Source organism: Salvelinus alpinus, chromosome 33 (genome assembly GCF_045679555.1).
Source record: "Salvelinus alpinus chromosome 33, SLU_Salpinus.1, whole genome shotgun sequence".
Taxonomy (NCBI): domain Eukaryota; kingdom Metazoa; phylum Chordata; class Actinopteri; order Salmoniformes; family Salmonidae; genus Salvelinus; species Salvelinus alpinus.
This window is the reverse complement of record NC_092118.1, coordinates 11,284,458-11,300,324: the sequence shown is the minus strand read 5'-3', so window position 1 is coordinate 11,300,324 and position 15,867 is coordinate 11,284,458. Positions and strand designations below refer to the sequence as shown.

General features: G+C 43.7%; 1 protein-coding gene across 1 annotated transcript in view; it reads right to left on the bottom strand.

Moving 5' to 3' along the window:
- Nucleotides 1-12,752, bottom strand: part of LOC139563297 (myosin light chain kinase 3-like) — a 35,503-nt gene extending 22,751 nt beyond the window's left edge. The window contains exon 1 of the mRNA XM_071381860.1: nucleotides 12,385-12,752. Within this exon, the coding sequence (XP_071237961.1) occupies nucleotides 12,385-12,462 (78 nt within the window). The 5' untranslated portion in view covers nucleotides 12,463-12,752. The remainder of the gene's footprint in view (nucleotides 1-12,384) is intronic.
- Between the last annotated feature and the right edge of the window lie 3,115 nt (nucleotides 12,753-15,867).

Sequence of the window (15,867 nt, the reverse complement as noted above, 5' to 3'; positions counted from 1 at the left end):
CCTTAAAATATTTTTAGGCTAACATGCCCAGCTGTTGACAAATGAGCTCTAGAAAACAATTTAAAAGCAAAATCCTCTTGGTAAATATGTGTTAAGGCCATTTCTGAGAAGACAAACGTGTTGTCTCCTAATTCAGTTATCGTTAATTCTGAGGATATGTCTTCATCCCAGTGCTGTGAATAGTGATGCGATGGTTTGCTGAAATGATGGGTCCCTGTCTCCTGGTCCGGAGAGCAGAGGATGGCCCATAGAACCATCCATATGCAGCTGTAACACCGCCAAGTAGTAGACTGAGTCCCTTAGGCCCAGAATAATGGGCAGAATGTAAACTGGGTGCTTTATTTATAAAGTCCTTCCCAATGAGACTATAGGCTAGCTCTCTGCCTTGGGCCTATGCCAGGAACCATCCCACTGAAATGTAACCACATTATGCAATGGAGTTGCAATGGAAATCTCTGGTAGGATGCTGGCCCACAAAAGAAATGTGGCTCTGCTGTGGTTTTCCACAAGGGGTTTATCTGACTGGGGGTGTGCCTCTCAGCAGCTCTGAACCATCATAACAACTCTATTTACCACCCCATAATCCAGGGAAGGCTAGTTAGCTAGCGTCCTAGCATATCAGAAAGTAAGCTTTGGCAGTAGCAGCGCTCATAAATGAATGTCTACTCCCCCAAATGGGGCAGCCAGCTGCGATGAATAACAGGAAACAATAGATAATGAGAGGTGCGGTGACATGGGATCAGGACAGCGATGATGATGTGACCCAATACATATCGGTAATGTAGGGTGGGCCCTTAATACCAAGACCGCAACAACATTTAAAATATGGCGTTCGACATCGCCGGTATACTAATCACCGGTCCTGGGGTCCATCATTACACACACCTGGCATCAATCATTACGCGCACCTGCACATCATCATGAGGCACACATGGACTCCATTACCTCACTTATTACCGCCCCTATATCTGGCACTCGCTTATGTTCCTTCCCCAGTCAGTATTGATCCTGTGTTTAATGCGTAGACGCTACTGTTATGTTGGCTCGTTCCATGTTTGTTGTTTTATTAAACGTTTCACCTGCACCTGCTTCTCGACTCTCAGCATCTCCGTTACAGAATACTGACTCCAACAATGGAAGGAGCAGGAAAACAGGATTTCCCAGACGGTCGACAAGCAGGTATACCTTCTACGTCAACACCATGACCAGCTGGCACAACTAGGGCCGGCTATGGAAGAGGGTCTTTGCAGTGTGCAACGTCTCGAACATACCCGGGAGGCGTTGCCGTCAACTAGCGGAGGATCGTCTACAACCAGTTGACCCAGCGAGCCAGCACAACAGCCCATTCAGCAACCCACTCAGGTCAGCGATGCCTGTTTGTCACTCCCGGATAAATATGACGGCACCCCATCTAAATGCCGTGGCTTCCTACTTCAGTGCTCCCTCTACTTAACGCACCAGATGGGAGCCCCCACCACCGAGAGGTCCAAGGTTACCACGGTTATTTATCTGTTGACTGGGCGTGTGTTGGAATGGGCCACGGCCGTCTAGGAGAGATGAGAGGAGGAGCTAGATTCATATGAGGGGTTCATGGCTCTGTTAAAATTTATCTTTGATCATCCCCCGGAGGGCAGAGAGGGAGGTGAGCGTCTACTCCAATTACGGCAGGGGGACCAGACGGCTGCCGAGTACGCACTCACCTTCCATCCGTCTGGATAACCTACTTCAGGAACATTGGTACTCTCATCACTTCTCTCCCTCCGTGAACACTCTGGATCAGAGCGTGAACCCATGGAGGTAGGGGGTCACACGCCTCAGCACGGCGGAGCGACGCAGGACGAGACAGCTGGGGCTCTGTCTGTATTGTGGTCAAGGAGGGCACCAGCTCCAGCGGTGTCCGGCACTTCCTAATCCAGGATTCACAAGAGCAGAGGAGCGGTCACATGATCTTCCACCTCCTGGGGCAGAAGTGAGTATTCCATCTTCATCACTTTCTGCGAAACTCTTTTGGTCTCCATCACACTAGTTGACTGTCCCTCGTGTAGTGTGTCTACAGCGTTAGTGGATTCTGGTGCCACGGGGAACTTTATTGACCAGATCCTTGCCTCCTCTCTTAACATTATCTCATCTCTTTTCCCGGTTCAAGCCCTCCATAATCGGCCACTAGGATCCAGAACCATCACACACAACCACTCACCCTCACTGTGGAGTCCATTCATCAGGAGAACATCCCCTTCATCACCAGTGCACCAGTTCACACGATCATCCTCGGCATACCTTGGCTTCAAGGTGGAGGTATTCTACAAGACTAGAGCCACCTGTCTTCCTCCTCATCGCCCCTGGGTCTGTGCTATCGACATGCTGGCAGGGTCCACGCCTCCGGATCTACCCTCTGTTGGTGGCTGAGACCCAGGCCATGGACGATTACATCCAAGAGGCGCTCCAACAAGGTTTCATCCACTTCTCCACTTCTCCTGCGTCGGCTAGTTTCTTCTTCGTGGCCAAGAAGGATGGAAGATTACATCCATGTATTGATTACAGAGGACACAATGAAATCACCACGAAGTACCGTTACCCTCTCCCATTGGTGCCGGCAGCCATCGAACAGCTCCGCGGGGCCCGGTTCTTTACCAAACTGGACTTACAGAGTGCATATAATCTCATCCACATCTGGGAGAGGGGTGAATGGAAGACTGCGTTTAGCACGATGTCTGGCCACTACAAGTACTTGTTGAATCCATTTCGCTTAGCCAATGCGCCGTCAGTGTTCCAGGCATTCATTAACGAGATGTTCAGGGACATGCTCGGACGCCAGGTGGTCGGATATATTGATGACATCCTGGTCTACTCGGCTACCCTGGAGGATCACATCACACATGTTCGAGCAGTCCTGGAACGCCTCCTGGCTAACCACCTATTCGTCAAGGCTGGGAGGCAGGTAGCCTAGTGGTTAGAGCATTGGGCCAGTAACCAACAGGTTGCTAGATCGAATCCCTGAGCTGACAAGGTTAAAATCTGTTGTTCTGCCCCTGAACAAGGCAGTTAACCCACTGTTCCTAGGCCGTCATTGTAAATAAGAATTTGTTCTTAACTGACTTGCATGGTTAAACATATATATTTTTTTAAAGGTTGAGATGTGCCAATTTCAAGGCTGTTTCCTTCTTAGGCTTCCAAATCAGCATGCAGGGAGTGAGGATGGCCGACAAGAAGGTAGATGCGGTCAGGGCATGGCCAGTCCCAACCACCGAAAAGGGGTTACAACGTTTTTTGGGAGTTTCCAACTTCTACCGCTGTTTCATCAGGAACTTCAGCTCCATCGCCGCCCCTCTCACCTCTCTCCTCAAGGTTGGTCCCCGTAAGTTTGTGTGGAGCCCAGCAGCCGACGAGGCCATCCGTCTACTCAAGGGACGTTTCAACTCCGCCCCATTGCTCAAACACCCAGATCCCACGATATCCTTTGTGGTTGAGGTAGACACTTCAGAGGTGGGCGTGGGGGCAGTTCTGTCTCAACGACAGGGTAATCCACAGAAATTGTATCCGTGTGCATATTACTCGAAGAAACTGTCCCCTGCAGAGAGGAATTACGACATCTGTGATGTTGGCATTAGAGGAGTGGAGACACTGGCTGGAGGGTGTCAAGGACCCATTCATAATCCCAACCGACCATCGGAACCTGGAGTACATACGAACAATGAGGAGGCTGAATCTGTCCAAGCAAGGTGGTGGGCCCTTTTCTTCACAAGGTTCGACTTCACGCTGACCTATCGCCCAGGTTCAAGGCCGATGCCCTGTCCCTACGATTCGGCAAAGGGTCCTGTCCAGAATGCACATATAATCCCCTTACAGACCGACTGTTGCCGGGAAGCAGGGCAGTGCGAAGACCTTTTGGGGGTATGTGCTGAAACAAAAGAAAGTCACCCTTCCACCCCCAAAAATCCCTACAATCATGGTCATGGACTCGTTGAGCAATTATTAGGCAACTTTGATTATTTAGTTACTGTATATAAAAGCAATAGATGGTCACATCTTAGTGGCAAATTAAATGACACAAATAAATAACCCTTAGTCTGAAAGAAATGTAATTTAATATGTATAATAACTCTGCTGTTGTAAGGACTGGGTGTCGGAGTGCGAAGTCAGGCGCAGGAAAAACAGAGGATTCAATAACAATGTTCCTTTAATGAAACACGGAGAACTTCGGCCACCCTTGACACTGGGTGCTCAACGTAAACTGCCCCAGACACGGGGAACGAAAACAGTCCAGTATCAAACTCGAACATACACAAACACGTATCGTCCGAACAAACACCAAGCTTACAAACTAACAATCCCGCACAAAGAAACGGGCGGGCCGGCTGACTGATAAAGCCCAACTAATTAAGAATAAACACAAAACAGGTGTAACCAATAAACACATAAGGAGGGGGAGAAAAGGATCAGTGGCAGCTAATAGGCCGGTGACGACGACCGCCGAGCGCCACCCGAACGGGAAGGAGAGCCTGCCTCGGTCGGAGTCGTGACAGCTGTCATTTAGCACAGATCTATTACATTTATTGCTTTGCTTAACCCTTTACACTCGTGGAAACTGGCCTATATGGATAGGGACAAATTGAAATCTTTCTAACAAAATAATTATAAAAAGCATATGCATGGCCATGGTAGCAATTGAATGAGAACACTTTGGATCTCATGGGGAAATTATCAGACCAAATGTGAGGACACAACAGTTCACCTGACACAAGACTGAATCCAAACAACAACAAATGCTCAAAAGTTGCCCAATTAACGTGAGTGATTTCAAACGACTGTCATGTTTAGAACGACTGTCAGTCAAAACCCATACAGCGCTGTGAAGCGGAGACCCTGAGCTCTGACATCATGTATAGAATGTTACTGTACAGCCACTGCATTCCAATTTAGGGGCTTATCAATGACCAAATCTGTCCGACTACTTTAACAACGATTTGTGGGCAGTGGGTTCAGAACAACAACAAAAAATACATTTTTGGGGAAATTAGACTTCCACCCAAAGGTATGTTCTCGGCAATGGTAGACCCCTATCTGTGCACATGCCTGCGGGGAGGAACGATTAGACATCAAACACATGGACAGTTTCCTTCATCTGCACAGCTGCTGTGGTACCACTAGAGTTACATAACACATGTTTACTTGTATTTAATATCTGTAACAGTATCCGTAACAATAGCAGTAAAATAAACATGGCTCCTGGCAGTCACTAATAAAATCACAGAGTGGAAGACCATCAGACAAAGGAAGTAAAGGAAACCTAATTAACTGGACACTGAAGCTGTCTGTAGGAATACCATGGCTCTTTGTATTGAACAGGGTTAACCTGGTGTATTTGCCCTCTGAAATGGAAACGTGACACCAAAGCTACCTCCCTGACACAACAACGTTTCACACCTGTGAGGTCACTGGAGAGGGTATTCTGGGTTTCATCCGGTCCTCTCCATCTAACCCTGTCTAACCTTACACCATTAAAGCCTATTGTCTACCAAAAGAGAGAACATATGAAAACTGTCTGACTGAACGCCTCTGCATAGTTTCCATTCTTCTAGCTAGTGTTTACAGGGGCAGTTCCATGTTACGTGACCACATTTTGTGAGGTGGGGTGAAGAAGAATTGGGGGTGGAGGTTAGTGGGAGGTTTGCTGTAAACCCAATAAAATCAAATTATATCTTTCCTGACAGGTGTGCACCTCTCTAAAGTGTACACTGCATGGAACATTCTGGAGTGCATGTCCTGCTAAAAGTATTGGGAAATTCTCTGGATTTGTATTAGTATCTGACTGGTATACTGATTCATCAGAACAAGTGTTTGATGCATCTAAGTGTGCGTGGCAAGGTTTGTGCCTAGTGGGTCTAGTTAGTGCTCTTGGCAGACCAGAGGAGTCAGTATTTTGATCTGTTTGCAGAGCTATTGATGGAAAGTTTTTGCTGTACCTAATTCTCCACGACCCCTGACATTAATATGATACATGTACAGTTGAAGTCGGAAGTTTACATATACTTAGGTTGGAGTCATTAAAACCCCTTTTTCAACCACTCCACACATTTCTTGTTAACAAACTATAGTTTTGGCAAGTTGGTTAGAACATCTACTATGTGCATGACACAAGTAATTTAAATAAACACCATAAACACCATGGGACCACGCAGCCGTCATACCGCTCAGGAAGGAGACGCGTTCTGTCTCCTAGAGATGAACGTACTTTGGTGCGAAAAGTGCAAATCAATCCCAGAACAACAGCAAAGGACCTTGAGAAGATGCTGGAGGAAACAGGTACAAAAGTATCTATATCCAAAGTAAAATGAGTCCTATATCGATAACCTGAAAGACCGCTCAGCAAGGAGGAAGCCACTGCTCCAAAACCACCATAAAAAAAGCCCGACTATGATTTGCAACTGCACATGGGGACAAAGATCGTACTTTTTGGAGAAATGTCCTCTGGTCTGATGAAACAAAAATAGAACTGTCTGGCCATAATGACCATCGTTATGTTTGGAGGAAAAAGGGGGAGGCTTGCAAGCCGAAGAACACCATTCCAACCGTGAAGCACGGGGGTTGGCAGCATCATGTTGTGGGGGTGCTCTGCTGCAGGAGGAACTGGTGCACTTCACAAAATAGATGGCATCATGAGGCTGGAAAATTATGTGGATATATTGAAGCAACATCTCAAGACATCAGTCAGGAAGTTAAAGCTTGGTCACAAATGGGTCTTCCAAATGGACAATGACCCCAAGCATACTTCCAAAGTTGTGGCAAAATGGCATAACGACAACAAAGTCAAGGTATTGGAGTGGCCATCACAAAGCCCTGACCTCAATCCTATATAACATTTGTGGGCAGAACTGAAAAAGCATGTGCGAGCAAGGAGGCTTACAAACCTGACTCAGTTAAACCAGCTCTGTCAGGAGGAATGGGCCAAAATTCACCCAACGTATTGTGGGAAGATGGTGGAAGGCTACCTGAAACATTTGACCCAAATTAAACAATTTAAAGGCAATGCTAACCAAATACTAATTGAGTGTATGTAAACTTCTGATCCACTGGGAATGTGATGAAAGAAATAAAAGCTGAAATAAATAATTCCCTCTACTATTATTCTGACATTTTACATTCTTAAAATAAAGTGGTGATCCTAACTGACCTAAAACAGGGAATTTTTACTCGGATTAAATGTCAGGAATTGTGAAAAACTGAGTTTAAATGTATTTGGCTAAGGTGTATGTAAACTTCCGACTTCAACTGTATGTCAATCACAAGTTTAAAATACCTTTGTGGTTCTGTGGGAGTAATACCACACAGCATATCCTAGTGAAAGGTTGATGTAATATTTACTGTATCTAGAATACATTTCAACAAAAGTAATGTTGAAATAGGCTTAGTGATTGTATGTGCCAGTTAGTAGACTTCCCAAAGTTCCCATTGTTTGTTAGTTTGTATGCACATAGTGGTGGTAGTGTGAAGTGAAGAGACTGTTTACTACTTGCTCCCTTCTTCTGAGTATCCACTCATAAGAAATGTTCCCTTAAAAAAATGATGGCACTGAGCAAATTTCAGGCCTGGCTGAGCGCAAACTTGAATATTGTGAAAATTCTGTGCAACTTCCAGCGTGCGTTTACTGTTAACAGAGTGGCCTACCATCAAAAACAATGAAGAAATTACATCCCGTGACATTTTAACATAGAAATAGCTGTTCTGTCATACAGTTTACAGTAGCAGCAAATGTGTGGTGTTCAATGTAGGCCTACAGACTTCTGGTGGAAAAAACAGGTAAGTCTTAACCTTAACCTGTTTATCCACTTGTCCTTCAGACAAGGAGGTGACTGAACATGTTGTTTTGTTGTTTGATGAAAGAAACCACTTTACAAAATAGAATGCACTATTTTTCCCATACCATTATTACAGAGAATCAGACAAATTATGCTACCCTCTGCCTATTGGCTACTTAGCCTATTCAGGCCTGTCTCAAAATACAACACTGACCCTTTAAAACAAAACAAAAAAGCTCTTTACCTGACTCACTTTTCAAAGATGTCTAGAAATGTCAACATTTTGTGCTCTTGTAGGAAGCAATCACTCCCCTATTGTTGACTACAAATGATCTAACTCACTAACTAGCAAAGGATATTAACAAAATGTGCACACGTGGCTACATGCTGCTCTCACTTTGATTTCAAAACAAGCGCATCTAATCATGATCACTCATGCTGAAAACACAGACCAATTCAAAGTAATAAGGCACAGATCCATATATGGCAATGGTCTATTTGCATATAGGCCTACTGCAACTCTGATTGGTTATGGCGCACTCGTCAGTGTAGAGTTCTGCATGTCAATGCATATATAAATCTACTCGATGCATTCTGTCTAAAAAACTATTATTGCATAGTTCTCTTTCTTTTTCTATATGCTGCATTGAAAGGGGCTGATATTGCGTTGATTCGACCACAATTGAACAGTGAAGGGAAACGTTGAAAGTGTTAACAGGGAAAACTCTAGAACAGTGGTCACCTACCTTTTCGGTGTCAAGATCACTTTCTGAGTCAAAATGCATGCCGAGATCTACCACTCAGATTTTTTTTTTAAACATTACTTAAAAAACATAAGCCTATGCAACATTAACCAATTAAAAACAGTACTGTGGCAATCAGGTTTGTGCAGTGAACCATATATTATCACCGCATATTGGCTTTGCTTGAATTGCCCTGTCAATGCATTGTTGTTCTGGACATTTTTTGAAATTATATTTCAAAATTTGAAGTAGGCTATATGAGCATACCTGTTATAGATCCGTTGTTGTGTTACTTGTGAGGCACAGCTGAGTGGGCATACATTTAACTAATTAGCTTTTTATTTTTACTTTACTGGGCCGATGGTGCCTGCACATATGGTCAGTCCCAGTGGAGAGAGAGAGCAGCAGACTGATGGTCCGCCCCTCAACGTCCCCTCCGCTCTCCCTTTCATCCACTGACACTGACCAAAAAGGGACACCATCTTCCAGTTGATGGCAAAACTCGAGTCGCACTGCATTATTTCTGCCTCATGCACAGATGCATATTGCTACTTTTATGAACAGAGAATGTGAAATATTCCAATTAAAAAAGACCCAAGCAGCTAATGATAACAACAACGCAAGCCTATCGATACACTTTCCTACTCATTGATTACTGCTGCAATGCTTGTTGTAGCGCTAAATGGAAATAGGAAGAAATAAAGCGCATTTCATGGCTTACAGAGTGTTGACAGGGCTGAGTAAGAACTTAAACCTCAACTCACTTTTAAAAACAGCAGCTCTTTGCTGTATTCGTTGGCAGTCTCTCTCTAGTCATGGTTTTACATTTTTTGAAATCTCACAGTATCAATTTCGCTGTAGCTTTATTTGATGCCTGCTATATTACTGCAGACACGGTAATCGGAGCCATCCGATTGGCCAGTGGAAGACCTATAGTACACTTGATTTGCTGTCTGAGCCCACCGGGAAGCCAGAGTTTGTACATTAAGACACATAAAATCTGTCAAAATGGCAATGGTTCGCCTACCCTGGCGCAGGGCTGCTGAATCGGGTGCACCTACCGTAACCCATATATATATATATTTTTTTTTTACCCTTATTTTACCAGGTAAATTGACTGAGAACACATTCTCATTTACAGCAACGACCTGGGGAATAGTTACAGGGGATAGGAGGGGGGATGAACTAGCCAATTGTAAACTGGGGATGATTAGGTGGCCATGATTGTATGAGGGCCAGATTGGGAATTTAGCCAGGACACCAGGGTTAACATTATCTTATGATAAGAGCCATGGGATCTTTAGTGACCACAGAGAGCCAGGACACCCGTTTAACGTCCCATCCAAAAGACAGCACCTTACACAGGGTAATGTCCTCAATCACTGCCCTGGGGCATTGGGATATTTTTTTTTAGACCAGAGGAATGGGTGCTTCCTACTGACCCTCCAACACCACTTCCAGGAGCATCTGGTTTCCAATTCAGGGACTGACCAGGACCAACCCTGCTTAGCTTCAGAAGCAAGCCAGCAGTGGGATGCAGGGTGGTATGCTGCTGGCCCGAGATTAATAAAAATAAAATAGTCACACAAGGCTTTATTGACTAGGAGTGACTTGGAGATTGCGATTGAGAGGTTGGTGACCACTGCTCTAGAAAATTGTTCAATCTCGTGTGGTGCTTCTCTCCATTGGCTGATATTTCTTCTGCTTGGGTCCCAGAGGTGTTGCGTGGCAGTCTTGGGGCTACTGTGCACCCGCACAGTTTAAAGGGAATGTTGCTCATAAATCACTCAACAAGTACAGCTTCCCAGAGGATAATAGGGACTTGTGTATGTTCTCAAGCCAGCTGCCAGAGTTAAAGCTATGGATCACAAACAGATAGCATGCTAATACACCAGTGGCGGTTGGTGCCGGTTAAGATGAGGGAGGACAAATATCTTTTTTTATGAGCATGGACACATTTTTATTACAGCATATTGAATGACTGTCATTCATATTCCATTCACCCAGCTCAATATAACATCGATAGGTTTAGGATAGTGCATGAAAGTCAAATTTTCACTATACCCATCGTTTGGTTGCTACAACCTAGCCTATGAATTAATGTTTACATTGTAGGTACACAGGTCGAGAGACAAATGTGAGTAATCGAGGTGACAGACATTGACACATTCAATACCGCCTTGCACACTCTTGCCTGCATCTAGCTAATCTAGGGTGTATTCATTAGTCCAACAGTTGCAAACAAGAGTTTCTAATGGACAAATTCAGGTATGTTTATCCCTGTTTCGATCCGTTTGCTTCCGTTTAAGAAATGTTTTTCAACAGAATTGGCAGAATGATCCCACACAGCGTACATCGTTGTCACCATGTTAAAGTCATAGTCAACATACTGTAGCTACTAGAACTAACACGTTATTAAACCTGCTACAATCATGCAGTGCAGTGTACAGTCAACAGCAAGCAGTTTAGCAGCTACACCGGCGGGCACCAGTGGCAATAAATGTATAAAGCCACAATCTTACCTTGACTTGGGAGAATTCCAGTTTTGGATAGCCAACTGTTCAACTATTGTCTTTCTCTCTCTTTGAGTCAACTACTCACCACATTGTATGCACTGAAGTGCTAGCTAGCTGTAGCTTATGCTTTCAGTACTAAATTCATTCTCTGATCTTTGATTGGGTGGACAACATGTCAGTTCATGCTGCAAGAGCTCTGGTAGGTTGGAGGACGTCCTCCGGAAGTTGTCATAATTACTTTGTAAATCTATGGAAGGGGCTGAGAACTACAAGCCTCCTAGGTTTTGTAATGAAGTCAATGTACCCAGAGGAGGACGGAAACTAACTGTCCTCCGGCTACACCATGGTGCTACTTTACAGAATGCCTTTGAGGCTACTGTAGACCTTCATGGCAAAACAGTGTGTTTTAATTATTTGGTGATGTGAATATATTTTGTATAGTTTTATCTAAAAAGGGTAACTTTTTTAATGTTTCACTATTTTTATTTGATGAAATTCACTAAGGAGGATGGTCCTCCCCTTCCTCCTCTGAGGAACACACAAAAACACACACACACACACACACAAACTGTTTATAATTTTCCTGAAGATAATTTTGATATTTTCCTCTATCCATTTTGATATGGATAGACAAAAACAGACCTTCAAAAATACAACTTTTTTTCTGCAATAAGTCATGTTTTCGGCAAGCTTGTTGAACAAGTTATCTAACCCTGAGTGCTATGCTTCACATATTATTTAAGAACATAAAAGAAAAAGTATTACTTCACAAGAAAAGTCTTAATTCAAGGACTTAAATGGTAATTGAGAAAACAAGACTCAGACGTAATAACTCACTCCTCTCCCAAATGTTATTTTCCACCTGACCGACTCCAAATAACATTCCCCCATGTTCCCATGCTGTGTTAAGGGCAATGCTAAAAACTAAAGGAGTTAGATATGGGACAGTAAATGTGACTTGGTCTCGCTTCACTGACCGAGCACTAATGTGATTTTGAGCACGAGGCTGTTTGTTTGTTTCTGTTCAGTGATGCTGATGCATTGTTTTCTTTGAGTGTATAATGATTTGTGTTTCAATATTATGTAACCCCTGGCCCTTATGAATAAAAGAATAAAACATAAATGTTCTAGAGTCTAGTCAGTAATTAATTTAGTTTTGTCTAGCATCTTTTATTAGATGCCTATCATTATTAGGCAGCCTTGTGTGACCAATGGTCTGTCTTGAATCTCATCAGACATTTCATCCACAAACCTGATTCAATAAAATGACACAAATAAAACCAGCTTGTATAACCTCCACCCAAAAGCAATGAGAGCCAAGTCTCTTACCGTAAACTTTTGGATGTAGTCAGACACGCTGAAACCTCCAGTGCGTAGAAGGAGAGTTCTGTAGACGGAGGTCCCCATCACTTTCTCTCTACCCAAGGTTAGGACCTACGGTTCTCCATACCAGGGTCTCTGTGCCTTATGGAGAATGGGGAAGCCGGGCCCTCTGGGAACTGAAACATAGTGGAAAAGAAAGATGGGTACTGACAGAGACAACTCTATCTTATCGCCCGGTGCCTCGTCCTGTGCTGTAGCCGGATCCCTGTCCTGTCCCCTCCCGTATTGATATCAGCACTGCACCAGCACCACAGCCGGGCCCTGAGCGAAGAGCACTTCCTGCAGGGAGATAACAGCTGCCTGAGATTAGGCAAGGGTATGCACGAAATGTGAGTGTCCTGCTTTATTAATAGGGGTTCAGATTGGCCTTTTTGTTTTGGAAAGTCTCTGTGGGGGTCCTCCTCCCACCCAGTGATGATGAGAGGATGATTCCTAGTCTGAGGTGAAGAGAGCCCGTTCTCAGATCTCTCACGAATGCCCTCTCTCTGCACCCCACTGAGGTTAATACCAGTTTACCCCACCCTGTTTACCCCTCCGTGTGTGTGTGTGTGTGTTTTGAGTGCGTGCGTGTGTGAACCTGTTAGGGATCTGATCCCACACAACTCTGCTTTGGGGCAACAGAAGGTGCGTCACCAACACTCAAATGCAGTGGCATCGTGTTGCTGGTCTTAACCTCAAAACCACCCAAGTCTTAGACTCAGGGAAAAAGAGGACTCCTCTCAGCCTGGCAGCAACAGGGTTTTAGGTGGAATGGAGAAGTCTTCACCTCCTGGCAAGCATCCCATTGTATTTTTTTCCTCCTCAGACAGAACACCTTGTTTAGAAGTGCAGGGTATTTTGGGAGTGTTGTCTGCAGGCTCTGGTGTCCGCAGGGGAAGTGTCAGCTCCATGATGCAGGAAGAGATATGCACGCCAGAGGGATGATGTCACAATGGTCCTAACGAGATGATGATGATGATGATGATGATGATGATGATGATGATGCACATTTTCATTATCGCTGACCTGTTAATGTGTCACTGTGTATGTACACGTGCTTGAGCCACACATATGACATATCTATTATGAACAGCATGTACTAGTGTGTGGCTGGTGTGGCGGTGGACTGTTACAATGTCATAATCCTCCTTCTGATGTGGATGATGCTTCAGTTAACTGTCTGCCTTTAGACATCACAGGACAGCTGGTGGGTAAGTGAACAGCATGATTCAAACTGTTGTCATTACTGGTGTGTATAGAGTTTTACACGTTCTGTCTTAAGTTGTACACAATCTGTCTTTCTTGGATGCCTGACGTGTGTGTCTGCCTATGCTGTCGTCCTTGTCTCTGCCTCTGACTCACTTAATGTGGAATGGTACTCAATGTCCTGTTCTCTACGACCAAGGTTTTTTTTTGTCAAAACAGACCACTGAGTCCTCCGAGACGGATACACATGCACTCTAACATGACTGTTAGATATAAATGAAAAGCGGGATGATTCTCCCGACAACATGTTGTTTACAGTGCTGTTCTCTTACTGTAGCGGTCCCCTGGATGCTAGGACTTCGGAATGACTGTCCAGTATTTCATTGAAAGAGATGTTTCTACCACAGGAGGTTGGTGGCACGTTAATTGGGGAGGACAGGGCTTGTGATACTGGCTGGAGCGCAATAAGTGGAACGGTATCAAATACATCAAACACATGGTTTGATGCCATTCCATTTACTCCGTTCCAGCCATTATTATGAGCCATCCTCCCCTCAGCAGCCTCCACTGCTTTCCTTACCGTTTACATCTAAATCCAGAGTCAGAGAAGGAAACAAGCAACGAAGGCGGAAGATTCCTCTCATGTTCTCTTCATCCATCAATCCGTTTCATTAAAAATAGCTGGACTGACTAATGTTCCTTGAAGTAGAGTGGCTTATAATTATATAAACCACTTTTCATGTGAGGTTTGTTCATTTGAAGACATTTAATTAAATTATTTCTGGCATATATGATGTCATAGCAGAGGAGACTGAGAGATCACCATTTCACAAAAATGAACACTTACTGTAATTTTTGTCAACTAAGCACTTGATTATAATGTCACTGGATTGCCCTCCAGTGGACGAAAGAGAGACTACATAGCATATTAACATTTCAATACCAAAGAAAAGGACTGTACACAATTCAAATCTTATGTGTTCTGCTTTGAATTGTCATTTGAATAAATCAAATGATTTGGCTTTCAGCATTAATCCTTTTCTCAAATGACAGGCAGTGAATCTGGTCTCTGTATATCACTGTAGCAGTTGGTTATCTGAATGCTAGCACATAACCCTTGTAGTCAGTCTAGAGGCTCTTTCTTATCTTATATGATAAGGCTTCTTTTTCCATTAGGCGGGAAATATCATGTTCTTCCTGTCAAATGGCTTCTTGTTGAATTATGTCATTATTTTTACTGTGTGTTGATGTTTACAAACTTGATGATAAAGTGTGCACTTTACACAATCCATGTCTTCTGTATAGCACATCAAATCAAATGTAATTGTATTAGTCACATGCGCCGAATACAACAGGCGTAGTAGACCGTACAGTGAAATGCTTACTTACGAGCCACCTAACCAACAATGCAGTTTTAAAAAAGGAATAAGGAATAAAAGTAATTAAAAAGCAGCAGTAAAATAACAATAGTGAGACTATATACAGGGGGGTACGGTACAGAGTCAATGTGCGGGTGCACCAGTTAGTTGAGGTAATATTTACATGTAGGTACAGTTATTAAAGTGACTATGCATAGATGATAACAACAGAGAGGAGCAGCGGTGTAAAGGCACTCATATTGACATTTACATGCAGTAATTGCACATGTTATGAAGGGAGTAGGGTATATAGCAGAGAAAGGGAAAACATTTAAATGTTGGCCTCAGGACATGAGGAGGGTGGTTCACAGTTTGACATTTGTTTACCAGTAGGCAACATACTCAAACACGCCTGACAAGCATGGATTATATGCAAGCTATCATATTGTGCAGATAATAAACCGAACAGATTCGATTTAAAAAATAATAACGTTAGGAGTATTAGCTACTGTATGTTTAATCATTTTTATAATAAAATTGTCCTCAAATTCCTTAAGAATATAAAGCTAATAATACACAGTATCTCATGTTACATTGGAAAGGAGCCAGGTTACATGCGCCAGGATCTGAACAAAGAACTCTCTCCCTGGTTAATGAGACCACATGCGAGTCATGTGACTTGGGGAACACTCCACACTGAACAAACAGCAACTTTGTTTGAATAAGAATAACTGACTTTTAGTGTGCACATGTCTCTCTCTCTCTCTCTCTCCCTACACCCCTCTTCTCTCTCTCCGTCTTTCTGTCTATGGGCCTGGGTGCTCAATATTGCTCACTTCACTATTTCCTGTTAGATATAAAGCCAGGGATCTCAGTGTTCCTGGGG